The sequence below is a fragment of the Trichosurus vulpecula genome, chromosome 2 (genome assembly GCF_011100635.1).
Source record: "Trichosurus vulpecula isolate mTriVul1 chromosome 2, mTriVul1.pri, whole genome shotgun sequence".
NCBI classification, from domain to species: domain Eukaryota; kingdom Metazoa; phylum Chordata; class Mammalia; order Diprotodontia; family Phalangeridae; genus Trichosurus; species Trichosurus vulpecula.
The window spans coordinates 110,246,846-110,271,206 of NC_050574.1; the positions used below are offsets into that span (position 1 = coordinate 110,246,846).

Below are 24,361 nucleotides of genomic sequence, written 5' to 3' on the forward strand. Positions count from 1 at the left end.
GTTTTCTCATCGAAAAAAATGAAAATATTAGACTAGATTGCCTATTTAATACCTTCTTGCTCCAAATCTAAGATTTAATGATCAACTAACCCTTTCAGGTAAGTAATGTGATATTATGAGGTCCAGTTCAGTTCCACAAACATTTGTTAAGTGCTACTATTGGCAAAGCCTATGCTAGATGGTGAGAATACAATGCAAAAAATAAAAACATTCCTGGCCTCAAGGATCTTTCATTCTAATAGGGATTAGAGACTTGTAGTAATTTATCCCTGTTTACAGAGTTAAGAGGAATAAGGGGTAAGAATCCCACTCAAGGTTTTTGGTTCTGAAACCAATGTTCTTTATATTATACCACACTTGCCTTTGTCCCTTGAGGTTAGGGCCTGTCTTTTCGTCTTTGTATCATCAGCACCTAGCACAATCTCTAGCACATTTTCTGTGCTGAATAAATTTTGATTTAATGCTTGAAATGTTGTCCTTACCGTCCCCGTGTTTGATGCAGAGAGCTTGTATTTGCTGTCTGAGGTGGTTTCTAGACACTTTGGGCCTCATCATAATAGAGACTGCTTTCTATTCATTAGACTTCTTTTTTTCTGTCTTTTTTGGCAGGGCAATTGGGGTTAAGTGACTTGCCCAAGCTCACACAGCTAGTACATGTGTCAAGTGTCTGAGGCCAGATTTGAACTCAGGTCCTCCTGACTCCAGGGCCGGTGCTCTAGTCACTCAGTTACCTTTTTTCCATTTCCTAATTCTCAAGACTGTACTCTTTGTTTGAACAGGCCAGGTTGAAGCTATTGCACCTATTAGGGCACCAATCTTTGTTCTAATTAGTCAAACTGAATCTAATATGACTCCCATGTCAGGAACCAGTTATTTTCATTCTGTGAAAATAAACTCTATTTCATTTTCTCTGTATATGTGATATTTAGTGCTTATCAATTCCATTACCTCCCAACTCTCTTCATGAAAAAAGAATCATAATCTATAGGTGTAAAACCTCTGAACATCCTACAGGCTTTTTTGCCTTTTTTGCTTCTCAAACATGAGACACATTGCCAACAAACTTTTTATAATGGTGTCTTGGGCCAACCTAAACATTTAGTTACTGAGAATCAAACTGTCTCTTGACTTGGATTTTTTCAAATTCTCAGTAATATTCCCCTTTCTCTTCAGTCTCTGACACAGAGTAAAGTACTATCTACAAACCATATCTGTTCTCCAAGTACTAACCTAGCTAAGGATGTATAGGCTCATTGCCATTACACTGGCCACAAAGGGATAAATTCTTTGGCCATGGCAACCTATTAAATAAAGGAAAATTTTAAATGGCTGTCAGTTCTAGACAGTTCCTGGGGCTTCAATAGTGATTGTGATGGAATTCTGAAAAGAACGCTAGAGGATACTAAAAACAAAAAAACTCATAGTTTTTGAACTATCTATTAACATTAAATTAACTATTGGCACTCTTTTTCTAATCATCAATCAATTGTCAGATTATTAGAAGAACTGAACCATCAATTTTTTATATTCTCCTGGTAGATAAAACCAGAAAAAAGGTTGCAGCTAAATGGAAGAAGAGGCTTCTCCTTGGAGAGGCAAATAAAGGAGTTGGCAGAATTTGTTTAATCATATTCCTCAAGGAAAGTGAAACATTATGCCAAAGGATATTTGGTCACCCCATTTTATATTGTTCTTGACCAGCAGAAACAAAAAGACTACAACCATGATAATTGCAATTTGTTACTAATATAAGCCCTTAAATATAGACTCATATGGTACCCCAGATATTATTTTGAAAAATAGATTTTAACTTCACTAGTGGAATTCTTTACATACAATACACTGGGATGTCTTACTTCACTATGCATCAGTTCATATAAGACTCACCAGGTTTCTCTAAATCTAGCCCTTCATTTCTTAATACAGCAAGTATTATTCAATTACATTTACATGCCATCATTTGTTTAGTGATTTTCCAACTATTGGGTATCCCATCAGTCTCCAGTTCCCTGTCATCACAAAAAGAGGTGCTACAAATATTTTTATACAAATGGATCCTTTTCCTCTTTCTTTGATCTCTTTGGAGACAGGCCTAGCAAAAGGCATGTACAATTTAGTGACTTTTGAGACATAGTTCCAAATATCCTTCCAGAATAGTGAGACCAATTCACAGTTATGCATTAATGCATTAATGTGTAGTAAAACATTTAACAGATTCTCTCATGTTGTACTTGTAGACAAATATAAACCATGTGACTTAAGTGATAGAAGTTGCATGGGTTTGGCACTGGTTGATTGACTTGAACCACAGAGTAAGTAGTTATTACAGAATGAATATCAGCTCGGAGAAAGATTTCTAGGGGAATGCCCCAGAGATATGTCTTTGGTCCTATACTGTTCTACACTTTCATCAGTCTTTGGTATTGGCTGACCCGAAGAGGGAAAAGACAATTAATACATTGGCTGCAGTCAGGATCAAAAAGGAACTTGACATATTAAAGCAATGGTCCAAATAAAATAATGATAAATAAAGTCCTGTGCCTGAGTTTAGAAAAATGACTCGCATATGTTCTGAATGGGTAAGGCATGACTTGACAGCAGCTTGGTTGAAAAAACTCTAGGGCTTTTAGTGGATTGCAAGTGTATTATAAGTCAAGAGTATGAAATGTCAGCTAATGTGACCTTAGGCTACATTGATAGAAATGAAGTGTCCAGAATGAGGGAGCTCTAGCCTGTATTCTTCCTTGCTCAGATCACATATTTATCATTAGGTTCAATTCTAGGCACTGCATTTTGGGAAAGACAATGACAAACAGGTGTGTTTACGGAGGAGGCTGACCGGGATAGTGAAAGGAGTATCAGAGTCAGTCAATAAACATTTATTAAACACCTTCTGTGTGCCAAGTACTGTGCTAAGTGCTGGAAGTTCAGCTAAAGGACATGGGAAACATTGATCCTCGAGAAGATCATACATAATAGCTGGTTTCAAGTATCTGAAGGGCTATCATGCGGAAGAGAGAGATTTGTATATATTCTGCTAGGCCTTAGAGAACAGAACCAGGAGCAATGGGTGGAACATTCAGGAATGCAGATTGCAGCTCAGTGTAAGGAATAACTCTCTAATAGCTAGAGTAGTGCGAGAGTGGAATGTACTGCTTCCTTGGGAGGAAGCAAATTTCACTTTATGGACATCTTTGATTGGGTGACCACTTGCCAGGAATGTTCTAAAGGGCATTTTAGGTATGGTTTGGATTCCTGAGGTCTCATGCAGCTCCAAGAATCTAGGGTTTTGTGTAAGCCCCCACGCTCATCCCATTCCACCCCCCCAAAAAAAAGCTAGTTTTTTAGTGGGTTAGGTTATCCATTTTCTGCCCCTCCTCCGAGAAATGTAGATGAATTTAGGTCTGCATCTTTTTCTCTGCTACTGTCAGAAATGTTATTAGTCTTTAGCAAGAGCAGCAGCCTCTAGCAAGAGATGTAAACTTAATTAGAAATTTCAACTTCAAATACAATTTAGTTTGTCCACACTGAAAAGTGGTTTGGGGGATATTAAACAAACAAAAAGCTCTTACATTTTAGAGATTGACTGTTCTTTTTTTCAAGCCAACATTGAACAGAGAATTTTAAATTGGGGGGGGGAAAGACCCTTTAGAAACCATCTAGTCCAACCTACTTCTATTACAGGAGGGCCAATACCTGGGAGAGTAGCTAGAACTAGCACCTATTCCCAGTGTCCTTACCATTAAAGATGCTTTTCCCCTAAATATCTGTGATGAATTAAATGAAATAATATTTGTAAGGTGCTTTGCAAATCTAAATGCATTATACTGACAATAGTGATGATGACTGTGTATATTGCACATTTCTTTAAATATTGTATGATTCTGATGCTGAATCTTCTTTGAGAGATGGAGTTTTATCTTGGGCAAGCAAATTCTCCTCACTTCCTGTATACCAAGGAAAGTGACCCAGGTCCTTCCTGTTGAGCCAATTTAACTAAATTAAATACTGTAAACAGCTAAGCCTTTTTTTAATGTGCAAAGCATTGTACTATGGATGGTGAACATACAATAAAGAATTAAATAACCCCTGACCTCAAATCTTGAATACTATTCTAAATATGGGATATAATACATAATATAATAAATAATAAAAATATGATAATATTAACTATTCATACTTATCAAGAGGAGTTTATTATCTTCTTTTCAGTAGGGGGAAGCGAGGGGGAAAGAAAATAAATATTTTTTAATTGGAAAAGATGATTTAAAGTATATCAATACAAAGTGCTTAACACAACTTCTGGCGCATAGTAGGTGTTTAATAAACGTTTGTCTCTTTGTCCACACACTATGTAATTTGATGCTCAGCACAGCTCTGGGAGCTGGATAATGGAATTATTATCATCCCCATTTTAAAGATGAGGAAACTGAGACTTAGAGAAGCCATGTTTTGTCCTAGGTCACATAACTAGTCAATAAAAGAACCAGGACATAAACCTGGGTTTTTCAAATCCCGATCCAACAGGAAGGGAGGTCAGCAATCCATTACGTCTAAGGCAATTTGCCAATCCAATTAAAGGAACATAGAAGACCAAAGTCTAATTACCAAACTGTGGCTCAAATCTCAGTCAGAAAGAATAAAGTTTGAGACTACAGACTGGAGAGGAAAATAGAGACAGGTCACTGGCAGGCAGGAGAGGGATTCAGAGTTAAATATTTGACTATTCTTTATGGTTTTTTTTCTTTACCTGATTTTGACCCTTATGAAGACCTGGCTAGTTCACATTTTGTGTTCTAAGAATAATTGTAGTATAGACATTCAGTTGGTGATCATCTCTACCCAGAAAACTTGAAGTTTTCCCATGAAATTCTGAAAATCTGTATTTAATGTCATATTGTGTGCATTATGTTTTAGTTTTTGGATCAGAGTAGACCTATACTATTCTAGTTGTCCTAGGGTCCCCATGTGGTTGTACCCAATTTCAGTTTACATGTCTCTATCTTCTTCACAAGAGGAGCTTGAAATATTTGTCAGATGCTTCACGTATGCTATGTATTCACCACATCCCTGATCTACTTATCTAGTTACCATTAAAAAATCAATGAGGATAGTCTGGCACTATGTGTCATTGATGAAACCATGTTGGCTCTTAGTGATCACTGTTCCTTTTTCATATATTCATAAGCCCTTCCTTTAATATATTATCGCATTTTTTCCAGGGTTATATAAAGTCGTGATAACTCTCCTATAATTTGGAGATTCCAACCTCTTTCCATTTAAAAAAATCAGAATAAACATCTGTGTTCAATACACTTAATCTGGTATAATGCATAAATAACTTCTCTCCCATGTCTAATGCTATGGATCTTTATCTGGTCTCCACAAATTTTCAAAAGTTGCTAACAGAAACTCAACAAACATATATTCTAGTTCTTTCAGTCCCCTGATGTAATTTATCAGGCCTGCTGACTTGAATTCATTGTGAATGAGTAAGTGATATTGGGTGACTTTAGAAAGAACGGCTTCAAGAGATTCATAAGGCAGAATCCAGATTGCAAAGGGTTTAGGAAAATGTAGAAACATTGGTAGTAAGCAGTTTTTTTCCAAGAAGTTCAACCATGAAGGGAAGGAAAGGGGTAAGAGAGTTGTTGGAAAGAAAAAAAAATGTCAAAGGGGGGTATTTTTTTAGGAGCAGAGAATATATTTCTAGATGGGAAGGAGAGACAGTGGGAAAGAAGAAATACGTGATAGAGGATTTCTCCTGGAGCAAGATCATGAAGGAGGCAAGAGGGACTGGAATCAAGGATATGGGTAGAGGTATTAGTTGTAGTAAAGAGTAAAGATATCTCTTCTGTGACTGCATAGAGCATGGCCAAATGTGCAAGGACACTCTAGGGAGTGTTCACATTGGCCTTGGCCCTAAGTGAAGAGAAAGGCCCAATGGCAATGCTTCCCCTATGTATGTCAACACTTCTTACCCTTCATGCCATGTATGCACTCCTAAGATGATGCTGAAAATACAATCTGTTCACATGGATGCATCAGGCTTGTTTTAATTTCTTTCTTTTACCTAATGGAGGATGAGGTCACTTTAGATTCTGCCCTAGTTTCCTACCCCCAAGTATGAAATCATTTGCTAGTACCAGTCCCCTGTGTTCTGTACCTTAGTTATTTTAATTGAAGTCTTGTGCCAATTATTAGATGGAATCCCACAAGAAAATCCAATTGTATTTTTCATTATTAAAAATCCATTTTCATTTGTAGCTCTTAGCTACTGTTTTTTCCAAGATAAATGTACTGAAATTATTGTCCAAATTTGATTAGTGCTAATAATAGCTCTTTATTAGGCCCTGAGTTGCCAAGATACCACATATAGCATAGATACTGCCATGGTCCCTGCCATCAAGCAAGTGAAAATGTAAAAAGCTGGGATTTGAAATAGATCTGACTGGAGGACAGGCTTGTCAGATGTACACATAGGTCAAGCCGTTGAAATGATCCTTGCTGTTCTTAAGCTCCTCCAGGGCACTGCTAAAGATCACCACTGGCGGTGTGTGGGAATAATGCTGAACCCCCTCATGAATGGCTGTTTTTGCATGGCCATCACCATAGGACACTGTGCCGCTCCTCTCTGCTCTGTTAATAGGAGGATGTAAGACGAGAGCTTTTCATCGAAGCTGCTGCTTAGGCATTAATCAGAATCTTTCAGTTGATAGCCTTTCAGGCATTGGTACAAAAAGCACAGGACTTGGAATCTGCAGACCCAGGGTCAAATCCTGACTCTATTACTTAGTAGTTTTTCACTTAACTTTGTTTAGCCTCAGTTACCTCATCTAGGAACTGAGAATGATGATATCTGACCTGCCTAATTCCCAGGGTTTCTGTGAAGATAAAATGCGATGTTTTTGCCTGTAACCCTCATAATCACACCACATAAAGTGCCTATATAATCTGTCTACTTATTCTTTAGGCCATCCACGAATCAAAACCAAACAAAATTTATTCCTAATTTTCCTGCTCCTCTCTACATTTCTCAGGCCATTCTTAGAATACAGTGTCAAGAATTAGTTTTTGCATTTTGAAAGAGATGTTTACAACATACTCCAACATGAGGAGAATGTTATTAGAAATATGCATCATGGGAAGGTTGGAATCATTAAAGGATCTTTGGAATTTCCCCAAGACAATCCAGCCTGCTCTTGTCCTCTTCTTCAACTCATCCAACTCTACTGTAGGTCCCAGATATGCATACTGATATACAAACTCCATGGGTTTTCTTTCCAGATGCATATTTTAATCAGGATAAAAGATATTCTTCATCCGTCTGTTTTTTCTTTTTCTCCACTGGTGGTCAGGCCAAATTCTTTTGAGTGGTTACAGGTCTCTTTCGGGAAGGTCTGGGATAGATGTAATAAGCACAATCGTGACAATAATTCATTTCACACACATATGAGGAAGGTGCTTTGCAAAATTTAAAGCAATAGATATATGAGTTGTTATTATTATTAACACTCTAACATGTAGACCTATACTGTGTTGTAATACACTGACTCATGGGAGAATAAATATTTAGGCAGAAATTGAATACCCACTGACTGGAGATGGGTCCTTGCCAAAAGGAAATATTCAATAGTCAATAAGCATTCATTATGTACCTACTGCCAGGCTCCATGCTAAGCACTGAGGATACAAAGAGACACTAACAACAGTCCCTGCCCTCATGGAGCTCATAATCTATTGAGGGGGACAATAAACAAGTAGTTGGACTAGATAATTTCAAAGACCAACAACTTGAAAATTCATGATTCTATAGTTTTTTAAAAAAGTTTTAAAGGGATGAGGTTATTTTAGAGCAGAGAAGCTGAGGCCTGCCTTTATGTAGATACAGACTGTATTACAAGGCATACAGTGAAAGTTAAGCTTCTCTATTAACCTAGAAGAATGAATCTTTAGAAGAAGACTCCAACTAGAACCACATAAAACATTGTTAGGCAAAGGGAGATTGTGGCATCTTTATCCTTGCAAAGCTTCACAATCAGGAATTACTTTAATCTTTCTTAGATAATTAATATATTGGAGTTATTCAGGGAGGGATTAGATGGATTAGATGATCTCTTGGGTTTCCATCCAAGGCTGGGTCTCATGGGCCTATTTACCCTCTCAGGTAATCACTGACTTGATCACTATTATTGGCCTGTGTATAGGAAATGGTAAGGATGGTAGAATGAAGTGTAGATAACAAATTAATAGAGCTACGGTACAGTTGGCATTTGAAAGCAAGTTATATCATTGGAGAAACGTATTTTTAAAAACCGTTTCTAAAAAATGTTTCTGAGACGGAAATCAGTTTCTTTTATGCTGAAACTTAGGAAATAAAGCCTTTGACCCTGATAATTTAGATACAACTAGAAAGAAATTTAGCAGGAGTAAGTAAAAGGTAGGCCATATAGCCAAACCACAACTAACACCAATCAGTTTAGCAGGGGGGAAAAAGGCCTGGAAATAATGATTGCTGGTGGGTTGAATATGTTAGCAATATGCTTGGGGAGTTAGGAGGAAATCTTTACTGATTTGCTAAAAATCATACACTATCATCTCCCTGTCAAATTATTTAACTACTGTTTATTCTATATATACATATACACATACACACACACACACACACACACACACACACACACACACATATAAAATCTTCTCCACTAGAATTTAAGCTCTTTGCAAGTATTGATTATTTCAATCATTGTACTATGAGGTATAAAAAGTTCAAGAGACATAATTTCTGGGTAATTAGTCCATTTTATTAGTTATTCTAGCATGTAATTAATAAAAGGGGGGGGGGTTAGTGACAGTCTGGAATGCTGAAGACCCTTCATAGAACCCACTCGATTCTTATATACCCTGGGAAGAGTAAATGTTGCTGAGGGTGGCAGTCTAATCTGATTGGTTAACAAGAAATGAGAGAGAATAAATATTATAATGAGAGGCAGATCTATTCTAATTATAGGCTGGCACACACACACACACACACACACACACACACACACACACATTGGGCATTTATGTATTCAAACCTGAGTAGAACTCCATGGGCTTCCTCACCTGGGTGGAGTCTTAACAAGATTAAGGAAAAAGTTTATTCAGTCTCATTATCAGCAATGTCTTTTAGATGCTGGCTTGGCTTAGCAGAGAATAAAGTTTCAAAAAGAAAAAAAAATCCTGTGTCTCTCCAATATTAACAATTAGTTATTTAATGATCATTTCTCTCAGTACTTATATCCCTAGCACCCAGCACAGTGCCTGGCAGATAACATGTGCTTAATAAATATTTGTTGATTGAGAGAGACAGAGATAGACAGAGAGACAGACATTTATTAATCTCATACTATGTACCAAGCTTTGTCCTAAGCAATGTATTTTGCAAAATATAAACCAAAAGAGAAACAATCCCTGCCCCCAAAGAGTTTACATTCTAATGAGAACGCATTAAAGGGAGCCAAAAAAAGGGAAGGATAAGGTACCCCTGCAGGGGCAAGGTGAAGAATTGTGGACTGAACCAGGTTTGAAGTGAGAGTGGCTAGGGTGGGTACTTCCTCAAATAGAGGTTTGGAGAGGAATTCACCAATTAAGGAACAAGACCATGGGGCAGAAGTGTTGCCAAAATGAGAAGGCTGCTTGAGCAGAAGAGAAGTTGCCTGAGGAGTCGTGGCCGGACTGGATGCAAGACTTTGCTGTGGACCAGATGCAGAGATGACACCTTTATAGGATTTCTGACTGCAAGTTGCTCACATTTGCCAATATGCTACTTTTCAGTCACCTCTGTGCTTTAGGAAGAATAAGGAAATTTGCCAGAATTTTTAAAAGGAAGAAAAATAAAAGGACTTTCTTTAAGATAAAGTTAAAGAAATACCTGTCTAGTTAAGGTAGATCAAGGTGAGAGATTGTTAATGACTCCCATCAGATAGATGGTGAGATTTTAGAAGGAGGTTGATGTGATATAGTGGGAAGGATGCTAGTTTGGGAGTCAGAAGCCCTGGCTTCAATTTCAGGCTCTGCTACTTACTACCTGGGTAACTTTGGGTAAGTTACCTAACCTCTCTGGGCCTCAGTTTCTTCAATTATATAGTGATAGGGTTGAAACTCTTTAGTGACCTCAAAGATCATTTCCAATTATCAATTTATGATTCTTTGGTCTCATGAAGAATTGCTCACTGTGCCACAGAAGACCAAAGAAATGGAAACAAGTTCACCTAAAAGCAGGTGGCCAATCAGGTGAATATAAGAATTATGGGGGAGTGGAGATAAGGATAAAATAATATCTCTGTAAATATGCAAGAAAAGAATAAGCTGGAGGGGTGAGATGTCCATTTACAGAAGGGCAGGGCTCTGGACCAGTCTCTGGAAGGGATTTCAAGATCCTTCCAGCTCTCTGATGTTGGATTTTAAGGTCAGGATCTCCAAGATCTCTAAAAAGATCACAGTTCAGAAAGATGATGCATTTTGGCTTGCAATATAATCATCCCAAATTCCCCATTCTGGGAGTATGCCCTGGGAGAGGAAGGGGCAAAAAAATCATTAAACAATCTTCCCTAGACTAGAGAACTGGGGTAAATGGGCATAAAATACACTCCCAGAAAGATTTTGTTTTTGTTTCCTACCCCCAATTATATTTAAGAATGACCTTTAACTGGCAATATTTTGTTTTAGTTTTTTTTAAAGCTTTCTGCCCTCCTTTCACCATAGAAACCAATACTGGGGGTAGAGAGAGAGAGAGAGAGAGAGAGAAGAGAGACAGAGAGAGGGAGGGAGGGAGAGGAGACAGAAGGGGGGAGAGAGAGAGAGAGAGAGAGAGAGAGAGAGAAGAGAAGGAGTGATATCAGCTCCAGGCATTCTTGATTCCAAATTGTCAAAATTCATTCTGGAAGCATGCATCAGAAAGAAGACAGTCAAATTCATTCAGGAATCAGACACAGGATTTTGCAGTCAGGCCCCAGGGGACAGGGCTGTATTGCTGATTTTTGTTGTGGGTTTGGAGAAGAAGTGACCCACTTCCAATTTTTAAAAAAATAGACACCACAAATGATACCCCTAATATGCATTAATTTATGAGTCCATATTTGTCATTCCTCATTACCCTGGTCTTTCTTTTCTTTTAAACAGCATATAATTTTTTTACTTTGTTTTCTTCTTATTTGGATGGCAGGTGTCTATTCCAGTGCCCTAGACAACTTGCATAAGCCAGTTCCAGCACACACTAAAATCCTAGCAGAGGTAGGGAAGCAGGAAATAGTTTCCAGTGAAGCCAGACAAAAATATTACCAGACATGGGTTTTAATGTCTCTCTGAAAGAAGGCCAGATTTGTGAATCTAGTCAATTCTAGAGAGACTTGGGTGACAACCATTCCCCTACCAACCAAGCTGTGTCCCTGGGAGTTCCTCCTACCCACACTCTTCTCCCATCTGCTCCCATTGGGGAAGACTCACTGGTTGGCAATGATCTTTCCATCATCAGAAGGGCACAGGAAGTGGCATTCTGTTTGTATCTTTCTTGTGCCTTTGCTCTTTTCTATTACAATGATGTATATGTTGGAGCCCCCTGTTAGGTTGAAAACGCCAAGGTCAAGATTACTGTCTTACTCAGAGGTGAAATAGAAACAATTCTGGCCCTAGGGTCAAGAGTCTTAGCATTAAATCCTGTCTCTGACGTGTAGTAGTTGTGTGACCCCCAAGGACAAGGCCTTAGTAACCATAATTCAGAACTGCATCACAATGATCACAAACCCCACTTTGGGGTAGGTACCATAATATGCGGGGAGGGGGGGTGGCGGGGGGTGGGGTGGGGTGGGGTGGGGGAAGGGACAGGACAGTTCCCTATGCTGGAGGAGAGACAAAGCCTCAAAGGCTGCAGCATAAGCCATGGGGAGCAAGGCTGGGAGAGGAAAGAGCTCACTGAAGCCATCCATTCGATACCTTCCTGTTTTAATCAGTTTTTATTAATTAGGTCAGGGCTGTCCAACCTTAGGTTTTCATTGAAACAATAGACAATATATTTTGATTTGCCGTTTTAGTGAGAGCTCTGCGGTAGCTCAGCTTTATTTACTAAAGCATTTATGTAAATGTCTATGCTTGTAGGCAGGCCCATAAATCACACTGCAGGCCACATGTGGCCCACGGGCTGCATTTTGGACAGCCCTAAATAGGTGATAAACCATTGTTTCTACAATGCTAAAGGACTGCAGATGGTGTTGTTATTCAGTTGTTTCAGTTGTGTCCTACTCTTCATGACTCCATTAGGAGTTTTCTTGGCAAGAAACTGAGGCAAAGTTAAGTGACTTGCCCAGAGTCACACAGCTACTAAGTGTCTGAGACCATATTTGAACATAGGGAAGTGAGTCTTCCTGACTCTAGGCCCGATGGTCCATCCACTGAGCCACCTAGCTGCCCTGCAGATGGTGTCAACTCCCACTGAATTTGGGACTCTAGCGCAAAGCCCTAGTCCTAGGCTCATCAATCTAGCCCAATTCTGCTCTAACGTCATAGAATCACAGATTTAGAGCTGGAAGGAACTTAGAGGTCATTGAGCCCAGTCCCCACAGTTTACAAATTAAGGTCCAAGATCAGAAAGTAAGCTAGTAAATATCTGAAGTAGTATTTGAGCTCAGCTATTCCAGATTCCAAGGCCAAGAGTCCAAAGACTTTGCCACCTAGGGGCTTAGTTATTTAACCTCTCTGAGCCTAGTTTTCCTCAGCTAAAAAAAAAGAGGATCTAAAAATATCTCTTCTATTTACCTCATAGAGTTGTTCTGAAGAAAACATGTTTTTTTAAATACTAAATAAATGTGAGTAATTATTATCATTCACCTCTCATCTCCCCTAGCATCTAGAATAATGTTTTGTGCTATCGTAACTGTCTGGTGACATCAGGAACTTAAATGACTAAGGAATGGAATAAAATGGAAAGGAATGGAAGCAGAAGTTTACCAACACATCTCCTCTGTTCAAGAATCTTCAGTAGCTCCCGATTTCTACTAGGATAAAACACAAACTCCAGTTGGCATTTAAAGCCCTGCACATTGTGACTCCACCCTGTCCTTCCAAGTATATATCTTACCCTCATATACTTGGCATTCCAGCCAGTCTGACATTCTTGTTTTTTCCTGTACACTATATGCCATCTCCCAGCGCTATGTTTTTGAGTTGGTATTGGTACCAACCCATGGGTGGAATGTGCTCCCTCGTTTCTGCCTCTTGGCATCACTAGCTTCTTCCATGTCTCAGGTCAAGTGTCAGCCTCTTCTGATGCCTCCCTCCTAGTTTTGGTGCCCTCCCATATTACTTCATTTTTACTTTGCATATTTTTATTGTTATTTACTCTCTGTGCCATATTGTTCTCCTGAAGAGAAGGCATTCTTTTTCCGTTATGGATTGCACAAGATGATTGCTGAGGTGGCCTTTCAGCTAGGATATCCTTTGAATCTGTAAGAAAGAAGAGGGGAGAGGTTCAAGGTGTGCCATGGACCCTCACTTACCCAACCTCTTTGCATCCTAGGTTCCCAGGCAGTTCCCTTTTTACTGTGTTCATATTGTCACACCTAGTGAAACATCTTCATCATCTTCTTTTGCAGGTGAATGGCATTGACCTTCGCGGTGCCTCCCACGAACAGGCTGCAGCAGCCCTAAAGGGGGCAGGGCAGACGGTGACGATCATAGCACAATACCAGCCTGAAGGTCAGTCTAGAGCCTGGCTTCTGAGTTTTGAATGTGTGTGTGCACGCATGTGCATGCTCAGATACAGTATGCTCAGTTATCACCAGTAATGTTTTCCTAACCATAATGGGAGAGGCATCGGTAATGGAAAACATATCATTCAAGCCTCAAGAACTGACAGTTGCCTGTGTGTACTACCTCTGTGCTTCCAGGCATTTGGAAATGTCTGCTTGAAAATAAGAATTTAATTAAATGGCACCTGGCATTAGTTTCATTTATTTTACATTCATATCTATTATAAGTGTTCTCTTGGTAATGGAACCTACAAAAACAAGTAATTAAGAATTAAGAGTCACCCATGCTGTGACAGTAGACCATGTTTGGTAAGCTATCTCTCTCCTTTCTGTATTCCTTTAACTCTTTATGGCTAACATGACTTATGGACGTACAATCTTTTTTTCTTATACTCTCCCACTCCTAGTTTTGGTTAATTACTGTCATTCCTTTATTGTGCCTGCTGGAGGAATTTGGAGTTACTCAAACTGTGGGTTTAGACATTTAAAAACCTCTGTTTCTAGGACCAGAATGGCATACCATTGATCCAACGGGAAGAGAAGCATCTTTCAGTAAAAGGGGCTGATCCTTGATTAATTCAGTTATATATGAGGTGCCATAAGAGTATGAAAAAGTAATGCCTGCTGTCAAAGAAGTTGTTGTTCAGTTGTTTCAACTGTCCACTCTTCATGACCCCATTTTTGTGTGTTGTGTGGGGGGGTGGTTCTTGGCAAAGATACTAGAGTATTGTATCATTTCCTTCTCCAGCTCATTTTACAGGTGAGGGAACTGAAGTAAGCAGGGTTAAGTGACTTCCCATGGGTCGGGAAGAGTCATCTTTGTGAGTTCAAATCTGGCCTCAGATACTTATTAGCTATGTGACCCTGGGCAAGTCACTTAACCCTGTTTTCCTTGGTTTCCTCATCTGTAAATGAACTAGAGAAGGAAATGCAAGCCACACTAGGATCGTGCCAAAAAAACCCACATGGGGTCATGAAGAGTTAGATATAACTGAAAAACAACAAAACCAGGGTCACGCAGTTAGTATCAGAAGCTGGATTGGAACTCAGGTCTTCCTGATCCAGGCCCAGTATTCTAGCCACGTGCCACAAGTTGCATCAAGGAGGGTTGACTTCTTCCCTCTCCCCAAGGCACAGGGAGGGTGGGGAGGGGGGAAATACAAGAAAACACAAGATGTCAGTGTAGAAAGTTTTCCATGTAACTAGAGAGAGAATGGTTCCTTTTCAACCAAGTCCATTTTGTTAGCTTGCTGTGTGATGCTGTGTGTTGACCATTCATTGCCTTGAGACATCATGGATCCCTTCCTTTGCAGCACAAATATAAATACTAGGATCAAAGGAGCTACAGTCAAATGAAAAAAAATGGAATTATGTTTCATTGTATTAGAAAAAATCATTGTCTTTCAGAACAGTGAAGTAGCCCCAGAACTGACTGGAAAGAGGGGTAAACGCCATTACTCAGATGCCTATTTGAAAAAACCAAGAGACTTATTTCTTCCCTAGTCTGTCCATGAGATGTCCAAATTTCTTTCAGTCCACATGCCTGACATCTAATGAGGCTGAGCGGCTATAAAGTGTCCACATCACAATGGCAGGCAAAGAGGCCTGTGTCAGTGCGATTTGATGCATGAATTAGGCTTCAAAAAGCATCCAGAAGCCATGACTTTTCTAAGCAATTCTTTCATTTTCTGTGTAGTTAGTTTTGTGCAGCCTTCAACTGCCTGCTTTTAACACCCAAGGCATGGGGTAAATGCCTACCGACTCTTCTTTCATGGCCCAAGAATTTACTTCATAGAATTCTAGGAGCTGATAAGATAGTGAAGGCTGAAGCCTCATGCCTAAGGACCTCCCCTCCCCCAAATGGAAGTCACAGGAGCTGGGACAGCTGTGCAAATAACCTTGAACAGAAATCCTTTCAGGCTTTATGGGTTACAACAAAGGACCAGTACGCCCTAGTTCTATCAGTTTACATCTTCATCCGTCCTCTGATCTGTGGTTGCCCAGCTTGTATTCCTTTAAGCAATCTGCTTAATTTGAGATGTAGTGCTATACTTTATCAAGGAGCCTATTTTCAGAACATGTCTTATAAGATCATCTAAATTGATTTTAAAAGAGCTTCTTAAAAAAAAAAAAAGAAAGAAACATGAACAAGAAATAAATAAAAAAAGGTTTGCTTTCCTCTCCCTTCCCCCCTCCCCCCCCCGAAAAAAAAAAGACAATACAGATTGGATGTGCTTGTGTGGCCTGACTTTTTTGATTGTATAGTCATTTTAACTGAGCCCTGATTTACCATTGTTTGAAATTTGTGTAGAAGTATGACTCAGGGCCTACATAAAACCTGACTGATTTTTTTTCTGTTTTAATATTCACAAAAACATCAATTTAAGTCATCTCATAAGACAAACTAGAACTTAAAAACAGAGTTCTCCTATAATCCTGGTTCTACTCATTATGAAGTATTTGTGGTTTCCTAAAGGCTATGCAAAGTTAAGGTTTTTCTCTCTTCCTTCTTTGCATCTACAACAAATAGGGTAATAGATCTGAAAAGACCTTGGAAGTTATTGAGTTCAGTTGCCTCATTTCACTAAGGACACTGAGTTCTAGACAGCTTAGTGCATTGCCCAAGGCCAAACGGCTAGCTAAACCAAGTCAACGTGCAATTAAGAGCTTACTGTGATATAGAGGGCGGCTAAGTACATAGCATACAAAGAATGATTTAAAACAAAACAAAACAAAAAACAGTTTCTGCAGTCATGGAGCTCACATTCTAATGGGGAAGACAACATACAACAACTCTGTGCCTATAAGTTGTGTGGTTGTTACAGTCTAAGTGGAAGGTAAAGTCAAAGGGAAGACTTTAGGAGGAATGGGGAGGGGGTGAGACTGGAAAAGGCCCTTTGCAGAAGGTGGGATTTGAACTTAGTCTTGAAAGAAGGAAAGGAAGCCTGGAGATGGCGGTGAGAAGAGAGATCATTCTAAGCATGGGGTTCAGCCAGTTAAAAGGCATAGGAGGAAAGGTGTTCATTTAGTAGTAGGGCGGTGGGAATGGGCCTGGTACTTTGTCACTGAATGTAGGAGGGATTGGGGTTAAGATGTACTTGAGACAGGAAGACCAATTAGAAAGGTCTTATAATAGTCTTGGTCAGGGTAATATCAGGGTAATACCAGGGTAATATCTGGGAGAGAGGAGAGAAGATGACCTAGAGAGATGTTAGGAGGCATGCCATGGTCACACAGCTAGTGAATATCAGAGATGGAATTTAAACCCAGTTCTGCCTGATTTCAAATCCAACACCCTACCTACTATGCCACGCTGCTTTTCTATAGCAGAGAAGGAGGAGGATCAACTTGGATACTCAACATGGAGAGCCATTTTAAACCACAGTCAGTACAAGGGACTGTCCTGATAGGTAGCAGAACAGCCTTTATTTCCCCCCAAAGAAATGCTTAACCTATTTTGTAGTGCAGATTCATTTCATTTAGATTCAACTTCCTATTCCAGAGGACACATTTTACTTCAGTCATGTTCAAAGAGAGATCGTTATCAACCTAACTGAGGTTGATTTCCTGATTTCCCTGAAATTCAAGTGAAGCTAGTGAGCAGTGCGAAGGGTTGTCAGTTCCTTAGGGGCCGTGTAGAGAGAGACCGAAACAGAGCCAGAGACACAACAAGATGGAGAAAGACAGACACAGAGAAAGGGACGTAGAAGAGATGGAGACAAAAAAGCCAAGACAGAGATAGAGACAAAGAGATGGAGACAGCGAGAAATAGAAAAAGGAGAGAGAGCAACTATTGCTCCCACTAAACACTTCTACCCCAAAGGTGTCATCTGTATATTACACCCAACTTTGTGCCATGTAGCCTCACTCATCTCCCGCAGAACTGATTGGTGGCAATAAATCAATCAGCACACATTTATTAAGTGCCTTCTGTGTGCCAGGCATTGTGCTAGACACTGGGGATACAAGACAAACAGGAAATAGTCCCTGCCCTCAAGGAGCTTATCTTCTATATATTTTCTGCTTCAATGTATCCTATATTTATTAAGCACCTATGCTGTGCCTAGCACTGTGCTAGCCAGGGGTGGGGAAGCTGCAGCCTCAAGGCCACATATGGCCCTCTAGGTCCTCAAGTGCAGCCCTTTAATAAAAGGATTTGCTCTGTAAAACTTGGACTCAGTCAAAAGGCTACACCCAAAGTACAATTACTACCTCCATTGTGTAAATGAGCTGCCTGAGACTCAGACATGAAGTGATACCCAAATTTATATGGCTAATGAGCATTAGAACTCAGGATCTGAACCCAAATCAAACAAAATGAGATTTGTAAAGTACAATGCCTGGCACACATTAGGTGTACCCCTGTCCCTCCCCTCCCTTTTCCTAACTCTAGGATTTTTTCATGGCAATGTGCTTTACTCAACATTAAAGAGTATGATTATAGTGCAGATAACAGATTATACAGGATATTAGAAAGGTTTCTAGAAGCACATTAGTGGACTTGAAGGATGTGCTCAATTTGGCCAGGGAAGAGGCTCATTAACTTACAACTATAAATGTCATTAGAAGTCATCTAGTTCAGCCCCTTCGTTTTAAAGATGAGAAAACCAAGGATCAGAGAGATTCTGGGAATTGCTCACTATTCTGCATGTAGTAAGCCACAGAACTGGGATTCAAAGGCAGGTTCTCATGATTCCAAATCCACTCTGTTTTTAATGGCACCATGAGGCCATAAGGGAACTGAGGCATTCCTTTCCACAGCATGGACAAAGACATGCCAGTGGAAATGAATATGTTTTGTTAGGGGCCAGCGAAGAGACCTTCCTTATCTTGAGGACCCATTTTGGTTATTGAGCTGTTTTTTATTAAGTTGCAATCTTGATGTCTCTGAGATGGTAAGGCCCTCTGCTACAGGTAGAGACTTAGAGAGATAGGTCATACTCAGGGCCACCGAGACCAGGTTCAGGGACGGTGAAAAAATTTATTTGGCCCCCCATCGAAGATGGAAAAGAGAGAAGACCCAACCAGCTAAAATCTTTGAATAGCATTTATATTACTGTGGAGGGAAAAAAAATGCCTTGCCTAATACACATGAAACACGAAATTGGAAAAGAAACATTTATTCCTAAAGAACATATATAAATGAAAATATAAAGAACATATAAAAATCACATCTAATATATCAAATTATTATAATTCGTATTTAATAAGACTCAAACTACAACCTCACAAATTATACTTGAGGCAAATTGGAATGTTTCCATAATGTGACATATTTTTAAATCACTTACAAAATGTAGCTGTTTTTGTTTTTCACTAGAATGTAAAATTTTTTTATTTTGACATGAGATCATATTTGCCTGAAAATTAAGAAAATATGACTAGAAAAATTTTGATAAAGTATATTTTTTGCAAAATCTATGTAGGCCTTTTGTATTTAAAGAATAACTATAAACACTTTACCATAATAAAATAAAATTGTATACCCAATTCCTACTGTATTTGTAAAAAGCTACATTTCTAATACTATTCAGGAAAGATGCAACTGCCCATAATTAGATGCAATTGCACTGTCAAAACCTAAAAGCAAAGTTCCTATACAGGGGGAATCCTCAAAAGTCCTGGTTCACAAATTAAATTCACAGGCCATTGTTCCAAATCATGTGTGCATTAACATGAAATCTATATAATTAAAAATATAGAGTTAAAGAAGTGCATTATTATCTTACTGAAAGAAGTAATTCTTCAGATTATTACTTCTTATATTATTAGGTACTGACATAATAATGATGATGGTAAAATAATTATGATAATAATAACTGAGACGAAAAATCACAGTCCCTGCCTTGAGAAGCTTGAGGACTAAAGAGAAAGACAGGATATGACATACATAAATCAGAATGCTGGGAGATAAAATGTAATAGGGGCAAAAGGGGCAGAGGAATTTGAGGAGGGTAATCTACTATGACAATAACAACTTTTTTCCTCTTGTAGATCTTTCTTTGTATTTCTTTGATGCATTATTCATTGTGGCATATCATCTGTATGCATTTAATATACACATATTACATACTCTAGATTTAGAGATAGAAGGTACCCCAGAAATCATCTAATCTAATATCTTCATTTTCATAGATGATGAGACTGGGGTTCAGAGAAGTGACCTGATTTGCCTAAGGTAGAGGTAGTACAAGGGCAGCGGATTGATTCAGCATCCCTTCTTGGCTCACAGAGAGAGAACAGTGCTGTGCACTGGAAAAGCATAATGGAAGCTGGAGGGTCAGCTCTCTGCCCATCATAGAACATGGCTTCTTTCTCCATAGATTTCTTTTTCTTGTCATCTTTCTTCCTCTCCTTCATTCCTTTCTCCTTTCTTCCTCCTTTCTTTCCTTTTCCTTTAGTCTTCCATTTTGTTTGTATTCTTTGTTTTCTTCCTTTCCTTTTCTTCTTTTCTTCCCTCTATCTTTCCTTCCCTCCTTCCCTCCCTCCTTCCTTCTTCCTTCTCTTCCTTCCTTCCTTCCTTTCCTTTCTTCCTTCTTCCTTCCTTCCTTCCTTTTCCTTCCTTCCTTCCTTCCTTCCTTCCTTCCTTCCTTCCTTCTTTGCTTTCTTTCTTCTCTCTCTCTCTCTTCTTTCATCTCTCTTCCTTTTTCTTTCTTTTCTTCCTTCCTTTTTCCTTTCTCCTTCTTTCCTTCAGGGAAAGAAAATAATTTAAGATCAGGAATCACCAACTATAAAAGTAGTTTTAGTTTTAAGATACATTTAAAGCATTTAGCACATTAGAGAGTCAGTCAATGATCGGGACTTATGCATATGCCGCTGTCAATTTCTTTCCAGACAACAATGAATGACCAGGTACGGTGCTGCCAATCTCAGCTTCATCTCATGTGAGCTATGAATGGGGGTTGCTCCCATTTGGTTATTGGCTAGAGATTGAATGGACTTTTAAAATATCTAGCATTAGGTGATAGTATGGAAGCAAATGTAAATTTTAAAAATAATAGCATTAGGAATGGCAAAATGCCCAAACTGTCATCTGATATAACCCCTTCACCGTACAGAAAGAAAACAGATGTTGAGAGAAAGCAACATGCTCAAGGTTGGAGATAGGAAATAGCAGTTTCCTCAACTCCAAATTCAGTGCTTTATATTGTGCCAAAAAGGGAGAAATGTGGGTCACCCTGGGCAAATCACTTAAATTTTCTGATCCTCAGTTTCTTCATTTGTCAAGTTGGTTTAATAATACTTGCAATAGCTTCCTCACAAGTTGCTGTGAGAAAAACACATTTTAAACTCTAAAGTAGGGGTTCTAAAACTGAGATCCTTTAGTTCATTGATGGATTTCAAGGGACCAGTAAACTTAGTTGAAAAAAAAGCCCTATTTTCACTAACCTCTAACTGAAATTTAGCATTTTTAAAATTATTTTAAAATGTTTTTGTGAGAAGAGTTCTATAGGTTTCACTAGACTGCTAAAGGGTCTCACCAAGAAAAAAAAATTTTTAAAGACATAGAACTATGAGTAATTGTGTCCTTGTCATTGCTTGTTCTGGGCAAGTTTCTCTGATGGTAAAGTCCTTGCAGGCAAGGATTGTTTCACTTTTCATCTTTATCTTACCAGCCCTGGCACATGTAGTGAGTGGGCTAGTAGGCCTAAGATACTATTTGTTGAATAAAACTGAAATATAGGGGAATAAGCCTATTAATAAACTTCTAATGATTCCTTCTGAGACCCTCAATGATTTTGATTCACCAGGGAACTGAATCTATAAAGGCTTTTAGTCAGGAGCCTGAGCTAGAACATGAAATACCATGAGTCTGTAAAGGTCTGTACCCGTGCTGGAAGCCCTAATTGTGCAACTAATTCAGACCCTGGGTAGCATCTTGCCAATAAGTGGGGAAGTAAAAACAAAGTCTAGTATTGAATGTAAAACAGATAGACAGGCAAACAGACAGACAGATACATAGGACCTAGAATTGATGGAGTTGAAGATGAAGCATTTTTGGACGGTGAGTTTCTGTTTATGGCACAAAACACCAGGAGCATTAGCCTGGTAGGATCAAGATGCTGCATTGCAGTCATTCTGCAGCTGTTTCCTTTTGTAGAGGAGACACAAAAGAAACTCTTGCACCCCTGCTTCAGCAGCCTTAAATCATAGGAACTTTCTACCAATTGCAACTAGATTAAGTTGGTGGACCAGGAAAGGCAGACAGACAGTTCCATTTGGATAACAATGATATAGGAGAAACAGTGACTGACATTTATTTCCTTGAGGTTTACAAAGTGCATTCCCTACAGCAGCCTTTATGAGAAATGCAATATAAGTAACCTTGCCTCCATTCCATTATTAGGAAATTGGAACTCAGAGAGGCTAGGTGACGAGTAATTTAATACCACTAGCAAGATCAGAGGCAGGATTCTAAACCAAACCTACTCATAGAACCATATCAGTTTCTGCATCTAAAAAAAAATAAAGACCTGAGTCTAAAAGAACTCCAAAATCCCATCCAACTCCAAATCCTATGATTCTGTAACTTCTGTGTATTTTCTTTTGATGGCTGTGAGCTCCTGATTAATATAAGATCTGTGTATTAAGCCTGAGAAGAGTTGGCTGGGGTGTGAAGTGATAAAACAACAGGGTGTCAATAGAAGAAGGCAGCTAACATAGAACTCCCTTGTAAAGAGAAGCAGATATTGTCTCCCCTATCACCATGGAGTCAAAAAGAATTAATTATCAACGTTGTCCTATGGATGCAAACTTGGGTACTTCTCTCTTTAGTTTGATTCATAAGGAAATGCGTGAAAGCCTATGGCAATGCTGTGTATTTGAAAGACTACAGAGGTCACCACCAGAATAATGGAATCGGTAGGAGATTGCTGAATAAGAGTGAGTAAGGAGATGGGCTAGACTACCCTGTGGAGGGTTTTTCCAACCCTATCTTTATAGAATTGGTGATTTGTCAAAAACTTTAGATTTCTGAGAGGCAGAGACAGAAAACTGGTCCCAGAATTGAACAGGAGGTAGAGAATGGTCTGGTTTGCTGCTGGAAAAGATTATTTTAATCACCCAAGGACCTAATTTGTTAATAGCAACAATTTGCTGATAAAGTTGGTAGACTGAAACATGGAGTAATGCAGTCTCTACAACATGAAGTTGAGGCTTATCCAAAGTGCAACAGAGAGGTCTATGATGGACATGAGCATTGCTACAACAGGTTACAAACAAAGAATTTACACAGAAGGAGTATATGGGATGTCATCAAATGTATGAATAGGAAAAGACAGGCTTGTGACAGGGGAGAGTGAGGTATACCTGATCAGCCATCTATTCTCATTTGGTATCCCCAAAATGTCAAGAAAGTACAAGGAAAGCCCCCAGTGTATTGTGTGAACCCTCTGGGTGAACTTATGGGAAGACATATTCAAGAGTCACACAGGATTGGGGGTCATGGAAGGGTTGCAATCAGCACTGTTGGAGGGAATGCTCACTGATGAGATCAAAGATGAATACTCAGGAACATATGATTTCGATGATGTGGATGTTTTCTCTATTTAAGTAATCTGCTGTGGCTTACCTAGTAAAAGGTCTTTCAGAATTGCTCTGGCTGAAAATTGCATACCTTGAGGCCAGTTAGATAATGAGCCTCTCTGAATATAGCTAGTCCCATCTTTGTGCACCTATTCAAATCTTTTTTGTTTTTCCAAGTTGACTAGACCAGCCAGCTTTTGACCTCGGGCACCATTGCCTTTGGGAAGCCAAGGCCACCCACTGGGCCTTGATGGATAAGACATCAGAGAAGGATTTTGTTGGAGGCATCTTGTTCATGATGTCATTAAAAATGTTTGCTTCTCCCCAAAAAGTTACAGCAGGAATGATGTGGGGTTCTTCAACTAGCTCAAGGAGTGTTATGTCTAAGAGGTTTTGTTCTAATAAGAAAACAAATAAACAAACTAGGGCCAAAGACTGGGAGCTGTGAGGACTCATACCTCAGGTTTAAAGAGAGAAACTTCTGAACAACAATGACCAAAAATTGAGGGGTCCTATTTAGTTAAGTAGTGAGTTCCCCATTACTGGAAGAATATAAGCATAGCTTGATTTGAGATTGTAGAGGAGATTCATGTTTCAGGTAGAGGTAAACTAAATCTCCAAGGTCACTTCCAACTTTGATTCCGTCTTTGTAGGCTCTTTTTTGTTTGTTTTTGTCCACATTTTTAATTTCTTTGGTGAACAGAACTTCTGCTAAAGAAACTCCACCAATGAAGATTCTGTGACTAAGAGTCACAAAACACATATCAAATAGTATGAAATTACTAAGAATGTGGCCCTGAGGATGCTAACAAAGATGATTAATAGTTTGGGCTTCCCCAAAATTATACTAACTCTAGACTGTAGGTTTTATAGCTGGAGAGACTTTAGGGTTTGTCTATAAAAATGGAATAATTATACCTGTACTGCCAAATCACCTAGATTGTTATTAGGAAATTGCAATTGTGTGGGAATTGTGTAGGAAATTGTATGTGTGTGTGTGGTGTGTGTTGTGTATGGAAACATAGGAACTGCTTCCTAAACTGTAAGGCACT

At 39.1% G+C, this 24,361-nt stretch overlaps 1 protein-coding gene across 2 annotated transcripts in view; it reads left to right on the plus strand.

Moving 5' to 3' along the window:
- Positions 1 to 24,361, plus strand: part of LOC118835785 (disks large homolog 2) — a 654,221-nt gene that overhangs the window by 167,643 nt on the left and 462,217 nt on the right. For both annotated transcript variants that reach the window (XM_036743051.1, XM_036743052.1), the window contains one exon: positions 13,629 to 13,731. In XM_036743051.1, coding sequence (XP_036598946.1) covers positions 13,629 to 13,731 — 103 coding nt within the window. The remainder of the gene's footprint in view (positions 1 to 13,628; positions 13,732 to 24,361) is intronic.